The sequence below is a fragment of the Cricetulus griseus genome, chromosome 3 (genome assembly GCF_003668045.3).
Source record: "Cricetulus griseus strain 17A/GY chromosome 3, alternate assembly CriGri-PICRH-1.0, whole genome shotgun sequence".
Lineage (NCBI taxonomy): Eukaryota > Metazoa > Chordata > Mammalia > Rodentia > Cricetidae > Cricetulus > Cricetulus griseus.
Genome location: NC_048596.1, coordinates 264,679,560 through 264,692,771, shown reverse-complemented (window position 1 = coordinate 264,692,771; position 13,212 = coordinate 264,679,560). Strand labels below are relative to the sequence as shown.

The 13,212-nt window shown below is 41.2% G+C and overlaps 1 protein-coding gene across 3 annotated transcripts in view; it reads left to right on the top strand.

The window, feature by feature from the left end:
* Dtnbp1 (dystrobrevin binding protein 1) overlaps nucleotides 1-13,212 on the top strand; it is a 95,727-nt gene that overhangs the window by 25,883 nt on the left and 56,632 nt on the right. For all 3 annotated transcript variants that reach the window (XM_035442942.1, XM_035442941.1, XM_035442943.1), the window contains one exon: nucleotides 3,131-3,263. In XM_035442942.1, the coding sequence (XP_035298833.1) occupies nucleotides 3,131-3,263 (133 nt within the window). The remainder of the gene's footprint in view (nucleotides 1-3,130; nucleotides 3,264-13,212) is intronic.

Sequence of the window (13,212 nt, the reverse complement as noted above, 5' to 3'; positions counted from 1 at the left end):
CCCAGCACTCTGGAGGCAGAGGCAGGTGGACCTCTCAGTTCAAGACCAGCCTTATCTACAGAGAGAGTTCCAATAAAGCCAGGGCTACACAGAGAAACCCTGTCTCAAAAAAAAAAAAAAAAAAGGAAAGAAAGAAAGGCAGAACCTAAAGTGTCTAAGCAGAACTGTGAAGCTGTTTGTCATCACATTTGCTCGTTGTAATAAAGTTTGTTTTCTACTTACATCCATAAACCTTTGACCCTGCCAAATAAAAAAAGATTGTTTAGGATTGTTTTTTTATAAGCTTAGATGTTTCATGGAGACAAAAAGTAGGCATTAGAAAATGTAATTGCTTCTGGTTTAATAGATCCTTGACATAAAGATCAATTAAAAACCTGAAAAAATTTGCATGTTAACCAAATTTGCAAATTGAAATTTGAGGAATTTATCTCTAATCTAGATGCTCTGAAGAGTAGTTTAGAAGGTCTATGAAAATCTAAATGGAGGAATATGTTGTGCTTAAATAGTGAGTCTGAGTTATCTGATTGTACAGCTAGCCCTGCTCTGCCTTCTGGAACATTTCCAGTGCTCCTCAGAGAAAATGTTGGCCTAAGTGTGAAGTGTTCCCCATAGGTTCATGTGTTTGAGCATTTGGTCTCCAGATTGGTGGTTCTGTTTTGAGAGATTATGGAACCTTGGGGACATGGCACATAGGTGATAATCTAGTCCTCTGGGAATGTCCTTTTAAGGGTTACTCTTCTCTTTGATCTCCTGAGGTCTGAGCTGCCACAGGTTCCCACCTTGACACCTGACACTGGCCCAGATTCTTAGGTAGGGAGCCAAAGTAACCCTCTCCTCCCTGTCTTATTTCGTGAGGTTTGTTGTAACCAAATCATCCTCTTCCAACATGCACCTCCATCTTGGAGGGAAGCTGGTTAAGACACAGGTCCCTGAAACATCCCATCCTGTGGGGAAGGTTTTTTTAAGCTCAGGAAGTAACAACTCAAAGGCTTTGTGAAGTTCCCAAAACAGACTGATACGTTAGATATTTCCTTCCCCATGTGTGTATAAATAGCAAGGCCCAGTGAGTGACCCTCTCATAGCAGCCATGTCTTTGGCAGAGATGTAGCCCAGCAGAGCTGCCTAGAGCAACCAGACAAGCCATCTAAAAAAGTTGCTGTCTAACCTGTTGCTGCCTTCAAACTGCAGTGTGCCCAGGGTTCCAGCTTTGTGAGCTGGAATGGGCTTTGATGATGCAGCTGTATTTCAGACATTTCTGCTCCTGTTAGTAACCCTTCAACCCATACTTCTGTGAGTAACCCAATAAAACTCATTGGTTCACCAAGTTGGACTTTGGTGGTATCCTTACTATTAGCCTGTCATTGGTTTCCTATCTGTGCTGAGTGGGCATTCATGTCTCCCCAGCAATACTGTGACACAGCAGTCCATTGAAAGGCAACCAAAAGTCATTTAAAATGAGTAATTTTGTTGATCTGTAATAGTCAAAATGTAAACAAGATCAATTGATCTAATTAAATCAAAGTGGCATTAACATTTCCATTTTTTTCGCTCGAAAAATCATATTCCTATAAATTATGCTCCAGGCTATGTTCTTAGACTTAATATCTCTATGGGGTTACTCATGTCTTTTTTGGGATGTCCCTTCTGGAACTTTCCTTCCCATCCTCACCTGTATTAGATGCTGCTCCCTTGGTCCCCTTCATGCCTCACCCTCTCAGGACACTGCTTCCTTCTGCCATGATGTCCTTGAACATAAGGACTGTCTTTTATAATGTGTCCTTGTGAATTGCATATGCTAGTAATGCTCAATAAATGGTTATGAGACTGTTTGACTTCTATAAATATTTGACCTCTAAAACCTTTCTGTTGTCAGAGAAAACATGAAGTTCTCTCTCTATAGCTGTGAAGTGAGTTCATTGGCTTTCTTTCAGCTGACCAATTGTAGTGTGACAGTAACTCAGTTTGGAACCACACCCCCGTTTCTCTGCCTTTGGGCAGGACTTGGAATTAGTTTTTCAAGACTCTGACCTGTGCCATGTACATCCAGCACTGAAGGAAGCCAGAAGAAGGTGTTAGATACCCTAGGACTAGAGCTATATATGATTGTCAGCTAACAATCTGATCACTCTTACTCTCTGAACCATCTCTTTAGCCTATAGTCTTCAATATTTTGTGTGAATGATTTGACTAAATGCTCTTCATGTTCCAGTAAAGTATAGAGTTTTGTGATCTGCAGACAGACTAATGAAAGACTAGACAACTAGCAGGAACTGAGTATCTCCCCCCCCCTGCCCCCCCCCGCCCCCCAACCAGTGACTGACTCTGGAACACCAGCTTACTAAGTATTTGTAGTATTTTTCATGCAGAGGTTTATGTCTGTGATGTGCCAAAGGCAAAGAGATCTTAAAATGACTTGGAGTTATAAATACTAAATTACAGTGGCATGATATGTGCTGTTTATATTTGCTGTCTCATCGTTATGTAAAAACTGGTTCATTTGCTGGGCACACGCCTTTAGTACCAGTGCTTAGGAGGCAGAGACAGGTGGATCTCTGTGAGTTTGAGTCCGTCTTGGTCTACAGAGTGAGTTCCTCAACAGCCAGAGAGACACAGTGGGACCCTGTCTCAAACAAATATGGTTCATTTCAGATTAATTCACCATTCTAGTAATAAGTATTTAAGGTATTTTGAACAAATATGTCTTGGGAAATGTTAGAAATATGCTTGTTAAAGTGTGCTTTAATGTTGGTCAGTGTATTTAATTTTGCCTAAATAAAATTTAATAAGAAATACCAAGAAAATATGAAGCAATCTCAATAGCTTAAACTTTTTTTTAAAAAAAAGAGATACTGTTGATTTTATTTTCAATCATGTCTGTGTGTTTGTGTGTGTTTGGCGTGTGTACACACTCGTGTAGGTATGCCCATGGGGAACAGAAGAGGGAGCTGGATCCCTTGGAATTGGAGTTACAGGCAGTGGCAAGCCTCCTAATGCGCATGCTAGGTCCTCAGAAAGACATGCATGTGCTTTTAACTACCGGGCCATCTCTCCAACAGCAATTTAAACATTTTGTCTTTTTGGCCAGTGATTTGGATTTGACGTTGTTTCTTTTTATGTTGTATATTTTCAGCTCATTTAGAGACGAGTTTTGAAGAGGTAGAAAACCACTTGCTGCATTTGGAGGATTTGTGTGGGCAGTGTGAATTAGAAAGACACAAACATGCACAGTCCCGACACCTGGAGAATTACAAGAAAAATAAGAGGTGAGTTAGAAACTTGGGCCATGACAGTGTACTCTTAAAGTGTTCCATGTTGATTTGCACGCTATTCTTTAAAAAAAAAAAATTGCATTTAGTGTGTGTGTGTGTGTGTGTGTGTGTGTGTGTGTGTGTGTGTGTGTGATGTATGATGTATGTAGAAGTCCCAGGACAACTTGTGAGAGTTGATTCTCTATCCTTCTGTTATCTGGGTCCTAGGGAATCAAGCTCAGGCTATCAGGCAAATGCTTTTACCCATTGAGCCATCTTCTTCCCCATGCTATTCTTCTTATGTTCGGATTGGTAAAGATAAAGGGCTTAGTCTATAGAGTTTATTAATAAGCCTTCTAATATTTACCTGTTTAATTTTTAAATCACAATATGTTGCCACTTAGTGATGAGTTGTCAGAAGCTAAGGGCAGGATAAACCATGGACGCTGTACTCTGAAGGGAGAAGTGAGCAGAGGGCAAAGTTGCCCACAGATTTAGTTCTGGCCTGCTGTGCAGCAGTGGCAGGTGACTGAGTAGCTTGCTCTTTCTTCTCTTATCTCTGTAATAGTACAATCAGAGTGGAGGGAGCATGAGCCCAGGCTTTGGAAACGGGCTCGATAGGCTCGACTCTTAACTGTTGTCACATACTAGGTGCAGGACTGTAAATTTATCTCTTAGCCTCAATGACACTGGTTTCTAGTGGGGATGCTAATTCATCAATCTTCACAACTCTGACTAGAAGGCTGGGCGGTGGTAGCAGAGGCAGAGGCAGAGGCAGGTGGATCTCAGTGAGTTTGAGGCCAGCCTGGTCTACAGAGTGAGTTCCAGGACAGCCAACCAGGACTGTTACACAGAGAAACCATGTCTCACAAAACCAAAAAGAAAGAAAGGAAGGAAGGAAGGAAGGAAGAAAGAAAGAAAGAAAGAAAGAAAGAAAGAAAGAAAGAAAGAAAGAAAGACATCTGTCAGGGGAAGTGGTGGGTTGAGAGTGGCTAAAGCTCCTCATTCATCCACATGTCTGTATGGATGTGCCTCAAGTGTTGATTAGCCTTAAGAGTTTAGTATTGAGATTCCTGGACTGTCCCAAGTTCACACAGTGGTGTTGCCAGTCAGCTTCCCAAGTGGTGATGTCTGAGGGACTGCAAAACAGGGTGTGCAGGCTCTCCGTGAAAAAGAGCTTGGGGAGAGGTATGTCTTATTGTTCACATACTACATGCATGTAATTCCTTGTGGAGGTGGTTTTATATATTTCATTTGGCCTTTGAAGGTCATCAGAGTGTGTGTGACAGCATTGAGAATGTCGTCTCACTTATCAGAACGTCTTTGGCATGAGTAGGTAGCTATATATGACTCAGGGTTTCCAGACTGATATGTGACAGGAAGGTACAACAGTGAGAAGCAAATAGGCTAGTCTCTGATTTAACAATTGATAGTAGGTAAATACTCTGTTGGGAAGAAGTTAGTCCTGGAAGAAAGTTCATATGGAGTACAATTGGAGTTTCAAAAAAATATGATAGAAAGCTTCAGAACTTTGACATTTTAGTTTGGATACTGTTGTATGACTTCAGAGAATGGTCTTTTTGTTAGTAAAATGGGCTAATAATAATGTCTTTCAGGATTATTTTAGCATTGTCTTAGCAAAGTGCTGGAATAGTATCTGGCACCTGTTAAGTGTCCTGATGGTGTTAGTCAGTACTGGCTTACAGCATGTGGGATTTATTTATTTATTTATTTATTTAGTTAGTTAGTTGTCAACTTGACACAAGCTAGGGTCATCTCAGAAGAGGGAACTCAGTTGGGAGAATATATCCATCAGATTGACCTATGGACCAGTCTATGGGGTGTCTTCCTGATTAATGAGTGCTGGTTGGTGCCACCACTGGGCAGGTGATCCTAGGGTATGTAAGAAAGTAGGCTGAGCCAGGCTTAGAGGAACAAGCCAGTAAGTAGTGTTCCTCTATGACCTCTGCTTTAGTTCCTGCCCTGACTTCCCTCCACAGTGGACTGACTACAAGCTGAGTGTGGAGCCCTTACCAGGTTTTGACCTGGGAGGAATGACAAACTCAGCGAGTTGGTTTTGAGTGTAAGTTTTACTTCACACTTATGTCAAAGCAACACACAAGCATAAGCAAACAATCCTAAGAACCAGAGACAATAGGCTCACAGCAGGGGGTACCTCTCCTGCAGAGGCCCGCAGGTTTGGGCTCCAGACTTCTGCTCCTCTGGATTCAGGCCAGAGAGTCTCCTGAGGGCCCAGTGTCTGGAGTCAGGCACTCAGCTTGATGGACTGGTTGTCTTAGGTTAGTGGAGGAGAGCTCCAGGACATAGAGTCATGGTACACTCTAAAATTCCTAGTTCTGAGCTGGTCCTTAAATAGTTCGCTAAATTGTGCTAATCACACTTTGCCACACTTCACACATTTTCACTCTTATCTACAACGGCTGGGCTGCATAGTGGGCCTATGCTCCCTTTCCTTTAATCTTTCTTCAGCCAGGCTTTTGCCTGCCTGGTTACAAGGCTCCTTACACTAAGATAAACTCCTTCCTCCTCAACTTGCATTTGGTCATTGTGAGTTATTTGTTTTATTTTTTAATTTAACTTTTTATTGATTCTTTGTGGATTTTACATCATGCATCTGGATCCCATTTATCTTCCCGTCTCTTCATATCTGCCCACTGCCCTTGCACCCCCCCCCCCACCAAGATAAAATAAAATAAAATTTAAAAGAAAAGAAAAATCTCAGTGTGGAAGCTGTAGTGTGGCCCAGCAAGTCACACAATATACTCTTTAGTCCATACTTATTTACTTGCAAATGTTCATTGGTCTGGCTCGAGGCCCCTGTTTTGTGCTATACTGTTGACACTGGGCCTTCACTAGGACTCTCCTTGGATATCCTGTTGGTGCCCTGTGTTGTGGAGATCCTACAACTTTGGATCTTCAGGTCAGGTCCCTTCATGTGCTCTAGGCAGGTCATGGATGAGATTGATGTTGGGGTGGCCAACTCATAGCCCTGGTTCTGGGCCTGGGTGATTGCTGGGTTGGCCAGCCTGCCAGCTCTTGCTCATCCTCACCACCAGAATGAGCTTTCCAGCACCACCTGGGTTAGCTCACCCTATGCAGTAAGCGACAATGGGTGGGCCTGTTCTCCTGTTCTCATGCTTCAGGGCCAGCTCACTCACACCTATACCACCAGGGTCAACTCTGCTATGTTGTCAAGGTGAGGTGCAGGGGCCACTGTCCTGAGTACTGCAGCTGGTTAGAGGCAGGGCCAGCTCTCTCACTCTCATGACCTCAGGGCCAGTTCTCCCACCTGCCACAGGCTGCAAGGGGATGGTGCTTCTTTCCTTCACCCATGCATGGCAGATGAGGGCTGGTGCTAGATCTCTCAGGCAGAATGGTTCACCTGCCGCTGCGACGCACTCCCCCCCACTCCCCAATAGGGTCAGCTCAACGATGGGGTGGATACAACAGGACACTACTGCATTGAGGCAGATGAGGAGGGTGGAGCCAGCTCTCCCACTCTCAGGCCTTCAGGACTGGCCCATCCACGCCCCTACCAACAGGGTCAGCTCTACTGTGCTGCCCAGTGGCCATTGTGGGTATTTTTGTTTTGTTTTGTTTTTGTTTTTGGTCACTGTGTTTTTTCCCACCAATAGAAACCTTAATGAAGATGAGTATAAGGTGTGCAACTATAAATAGATTAGTATTCCATGTTTTCATTATCACCACTGTTTTTAGCCACTTGGATACAAGAATTATGTGAGTATTGTGACTCTTTTCCATGAGTAGAGGTTGAAATTTGGCTGTTGAAAAAAAATGATGAGATCCTTTCAGTCTTGAACAAGTTAAATGATTAGATAGAAAAGGAAGCCTGCCACCTGGACCTGTGAAGTATGACTCATCATGACCTTTGCCAGTGACCTAGGTAACTTTTATGTAATGCATAATGATTGATGCTATGAAATGAAAATGGAAAAGTCTAATGTACTGAGTAATTCTTAATGTCTTTCATGGTGTTGAAATGGCAGAGTATATCTCTTTTTAGAGATAGAACTTAGTCAAAAAACATCCAACTCCTTCCTAGTTCATTACATCCTGTGTCCTTGGGCAGCAGCCATTTAGTTTAGACTTGGATTTCATGTAAAGTTTGGCTTAGTCTAGAATCTTCTTGACTAGTATTTTAAAGACTTCTAAAAATAACATTATTAATTTAGATACAGTAGATTTTTAATAATACTGATTATTCTATAATATAAAAAAAAAGATGGTGTGTGCCAGGTTGTGGCAGTGTTTGCCTTTAATCCCGTAATTTGTGAGGCAAAAGCAGGCAGATATCATGAGTTTGAGGACAGCCTGGTCTACAGAGCAAATTTCAGGACAGCCAGGGCTACACAGAGAAACTCTGTCTCGGAAGGAAGGAAAGAGAGAGGCAGAGTCAGAAAGAAAGGAAAAGAGATGGTGTCTGCTGATTGAAGACACAGCTTATAATTATAGCCTGAAATCTACAGGCAAACATTTCATAGGCTTTGATAGGCTAAATTTAAAAACTTTGTGTTTCTCAAAGAAAGAATTATATTGATATGTAAATGGCATATGACAGTTTTTAAACCTAAGAATTTGGGTGAGATGTTTAAAGGGTAAAAAATTTAAATTAACCAAGACTTTGGTTACACTTTTAAAGACTTACCCTGAATATAGGAAGATATATATAGATATTTGTTAATACTCAAGGCATCTGTATACAGTATTGAGATATGTCCAAGTATTTTACACAGTCTAGCACAGCACTTGATTTATTATTTAAATTGAAGTCATATTTTTTATTCTGAAGTGATAACTACTGCTTTAATTTAGAGTTATAACAGAAATGCAGTTGGGTCAGATTCCGTGGTACATAGTGGAACTCATGAAACAAAGGCAAGAAGATTGGAAGATCAAGCCAACCGAGATACAGCAATTTCTGTTTCAAAAAGATAAAGTACACTTTGAGATGCTGGGAATGTCTTTAGGTACCTAGTCTTGATTTTCTTCTTTTTCTACCCGCTGGACCTTTTGCAAATCATTAGTATTCTTGGAAGGTAATGAGAATTTCTGGCATAGTTATTGAAGCAAAGAGACAGTTTTGTTTTATTTCAAAAGAGCCAAGTAAGAGCAAACCTGCTTAACTTAAAAAAAAAAAAAATCTGGAAATTCTGAATTCTAGTTACCTTGCATCTTTAAATGTGAGCAGAAGAAATCCTGTAAGATTTTAGTGTTTTATCTGCTTATAAATGCAGCCTTCCTGAAACTTGCAGATGAGCATCTCTTTGAAAAGAAACTTTTTAGAAGCAAATGAGCCTGGTTATTTATATGACCGATTAATAATGTATTACATTGTAAATAATCTTGGTACAACAAAGACAGAACTGAACACATTTATTCAGACAAATCTAGACTATATTTATGGAAAATACCCTAAAATTTTAAAGTAGTTAAATGTTAGAGCACAGAAGAGCAAGAGTTAAAAGAGGAAACAACAGTAGGCAGAGATAACATCAATGTTCTAGAAGTGCAAGAATACAGTGATGATTGATCACAGCAGTCTAACGTGGGTGAGACTGAATGCCTATAAGGAGAACAGACATGAAGTATGCTGCTGTGGACCTCAGAACTCTGGAAAGGCTACTGGAGCACCAGTACCCTAAAAGAAGCAGTGAGCTGAGAGCAGGGAATTTCTTTCTTTCTTCCTTCCTTCCTTCCTTCCTTCCTTCCTTCCTTCCTTCCTTCCTTTCTTTTTCTTTCTTTCTTTTTTTTTTTACTGTTTTTTTATTTGAATTACAAACAGGATTCAATTACACGACAATCCCAGTTCCCTTCTCCCTCCCTTCCTTCCCTCCACCCCCCCAACTAAAACCCTACCTATCACATATCCTTTCTTCTAATCTACACCTGACTCAACCTTTCTGCTCCCTCCATGACCTCTGCATCCTTCCTCTTCTTCCCTTCTCATTCTCATAGCTCCCAAGAGCAGGGACTTTCATATGTGGAAAGGACATATGTGGAGAAGTTTGAGTTTGCAGGGCCCAACAAGTCCCCAACTTGGGGAAAGGTCCATTGTTGATGGATATTTTTGTGAGTTTCACTATGCACTACTTCAGGGATACAGATGATAAAGCACTGCAGCTAAATAATTATTTTTGGGCTTTCAAAGATGGTTGACTCGAAGCTGGGACTGTTTGAATTCACATTCACTTATGCCAGTACTTGCCAGGCAGCCCAGCTGTGAGGGATTTCATTAAGCAATCTTTGTGGGGTTGAGGAAGGTGACTGTGGCCTGCCAATTCTCATCTGTGACTGTTCAGAGGTGCTGCCAAAGCTCTTGGTCCCTGTGCATTTGCACAAGGAAGAGTGTGCCTCAGAACATAATGAGTGCTGATGTGGTAACCAGAGCCCTGGTGAATGTGCTAAGTGGTAAAGTCTGAAGTCTCCACTGAGGACTGTGAGCAAGAGCACCAGAACCTGGACTCTACTGGACTGAATACAGTGTGGGAAAATGTGCTCTTCTGTTCCTTTTAAAGCTTATGCTGAAAAAAGAAAAAAAAAAAAAAGAGGAGGAGGAAAGAAAAATGATTTCTTCTTAGGATATGGGTATTTACTTAACAAAATATTCATCAGAGATGAGGAAATAAAATCATTTCCAAGCACAGAGGAACTCCAGGTTAGCTCACATGTATGCTTTGTCAAGAAACTACTAGAGGATATAGTCCATACACAGAGAGCCAACCATGCAGGAACATGCAACATCCAATTCAGGAGGGAGGCAAAAGAGAAGGTGTCTAGGGTGATGGTGACCAGAACCCTGGAGGACATTACCAAGCAAATCTAACAGATGCCAAGAGCAGTGTTTCCAAGAGGAAATGGAATGAGCAGGTAGATAAGCCTGACTGTTAAGCAGAATTTTATAAGCCATGTCAGAGAAATTGATGATAAATCAGTTGAGATAGACTTGTTGGTTGGTTTTGTTTTTCCCAAGAAAGTAAAACAAGGCAAAATTAACTCAAGGGAAAACAGACAGAGCTTAAGACAGCATGGCTCATTTATAAACAACATTCACAAAATATAACCCTTACATGCAGGATCATGATACAGCTTTTTGGGGAGCTGGACACAAGAAAACATGTTTGTGTTAAAGTGTAGGAGGGGATCTCAAAATGAATTTTCATATTGTACTACAGGAAATTGGTAATGTTTAAAATTGGAAAAAACTTCATTTTTGGCACATGATTTATAAACAAGCCAGTACTAGAAATAACAATTGAATGTGGTTGCTTGTGAAAAGCTGGACAGAAAGGTGGAGTGAGTTGCAGTCGGGGACCAATTTGTATTATAAATAACCCCTCACAAGTGCTGTGTGACTTAAGAAATGTACATGTACTATAAATCCACAAATCAAATTTACAAGTTTCTTACTAGCTACAACATCCCCAGAAGTGTTTTACATGAGTAGTTACTGATCAAACATTCCATGATCAAATACATTATGTGAGCACTTACTTGCCTTACATGTCAGAGTATTAAAGGCTTCGAGAATTCCTGGAGGAAAAGCATTTGTTTGACTTAGTGTTTCACAACTTTCTCCCTTATAGAACCAATTTGCATATAATACATATTAAAATAGACACCTTAGTATTCTGTATAACACTGCAAAATCTAAAATATTGAAAGCAAGAGTGAGCTTGGGGCTGGAGGATAGGGCTCAGTGGGCGGTAACGTGCTTGTCTTCCAAGCATGCTGACCTGAGTTCTATTCTCTCAGCCCACATAAAAGCCAGGCTGGGTAGCACATGCTTGAAGCATTGAAAAAACAGAATGGGGGATCTGCCAGCCAGCCACACCTGCTTGATGAGCTCCAGGCCAGTGAGAGATCCTGCTTCCAGAGAGAGAGAGAGAGAGAGAGAGAGAGAGAGAGAGAGAGAGAGAGAGAGAGAGAGAGAGAGAGAGAGAGAATAGTGTCTGAAGAAAAAGAAGTGAAGTTAACTGTTATGGAATATTACTTTAAAATGTGTTACATTCATTTATACTGTGGAATATTTGTTTAATGATGCAAAGATGTGTTGCATTCTTTTGTGTTGCATTTGTTTAACTCTGTAAAGCTGTTTTACTTTGCCTGTCTAAAACACCTGATGAGTCTAATAAAGAGCTGAATGGCCAATAGTGAGACAGGAGAAAGTATAGACTGGGCTGGCAGGCAGAGAGAATAGGAAGAAAAGAGAGAAGGGGAGGAGTGAGAGAAGGAAGAGAGGGTGCTGGGGCCAGCCACCCAGCTATACAGCCAGCAACAGAGAAAGGAGTGGGGAGAAAGAGAGCGGGAGGAAGGAAGGCCTATAGGAAAGAGAAAGATAAAAACCCAGAGGCAAAAGGTAGATGGGATAATTTAAAGAAAGCTGGCTGGAAACAAAGCCAAGCTAAGGCTGGGCATTCATAAGTAAGAATAAGCCTCTGAGTGGTTTATTTGGGTGCTGGGTGCTTGGTGGTGGGTCCCCCAAAAGAGTATAGAATAAAAGAAAACTAACAACAGTTATCATCTGGTCTTCACAGGCGTGTGCACACCAGTAATCCAGCACACTTGCGCACACCATAGCACAGAAACTTAACTTTCAAATAAAAAGTTCTTAACAAATAAACCTACCCATTTAACAAAATGTTTACATAAACAAGTGATTTTCCTTTCCTTGCTCTAAAAAGAGATTACATACAAGATGTTGAATGCATGACATATATAGGGGTATGGTGTGCTATAAACAAAAAAGTATTTGTATACCTGCAGGGATGTCCTGCCACTGTGACATAATGATGTTGTCTACAGAATCCATGCTTGAAATGCACACATTTGAGTTACCCAAATCAAAACAAAACAAATGTCAGGTTTTGTAAGTTTATGATTGTTTTGTTGGCCTAAATTCATGATTGTCTCTTGCTCCAGGTTGGCCTGGCCTATGCCTTATACATCTCCTGAAAGTCTAGTTCAGACAACTGAATAGGGTTGGGATGGGGGAGAAGAGAGGTGGTGTCTCATACTTGTGCTGTCTCTGTGCATCTCCAGTGGCTCCTGTCCACCTTCTCCTTTAGTGACTCGTTCCCACTCTAACCTCGGGTGGGCGGGGTAGCAACCACTGGAGCTGAATCAGACTGAGCTACATGAAGTCATTTAGCTACTTGCAGCCATCATCAAAGCCTGGGTTTTAACTCCTACTTCTCTGCAAACTTGTCCTTTTGTGTTAGTATTTGAGTTGGAACAAATTGAATCAGTCCCAGATGTTGGTATCAGAGCCTATGTAGCTGATAAAGGGTGTGTGATATTTTGTCATGTTTGGGCCTTCTCAACACAGAGAATGGGTTTCTGTTCTTGCCAAAGCAGGAGTGTGAACCATGCTCAGTGTTAACTGTGGCTTGGAATGGGTGTGATTCTCGTGGTTGTAGAGGGAGATCTAGCTATAGGAAACTATCCTGAGAGCTTACCTACCTTGATAAAAACTTTGAATGGATGATTTTAACCAATGTGTTTAGGGGGTGCTTAAGAATAATTTTCTTGGGGCTGGAGAGAGGGTTCAGTGGCTAAGAGCACTGGCTGCTTAATAGAGGGGTTGGGTTCAATTTCTCAGCACCCGCTTGGTGGCTCACAGCTGTCTATAACTTCATTTCCAAGGAATCTGACACCATCTTCTGACCTCTGTGAGTACCAAACAAGAACATGATGCATAAGCATGTGTAAGCACAACACTCAATACACATTTATAAATAAATCTTTAAAATAGAATATCCTTATTTAATTATCTGATGAAAGTCACATATAAGGATCTCTGTGGTTATAGAGGGAAATACCAACTGTGTTTGAACAACACTGCATGTATAATAATGTTACTGTTACTGATATCTTTTTGTGTCTGTGATTATTCGTGGAGGTGCACACATATTCTGTGCATGTG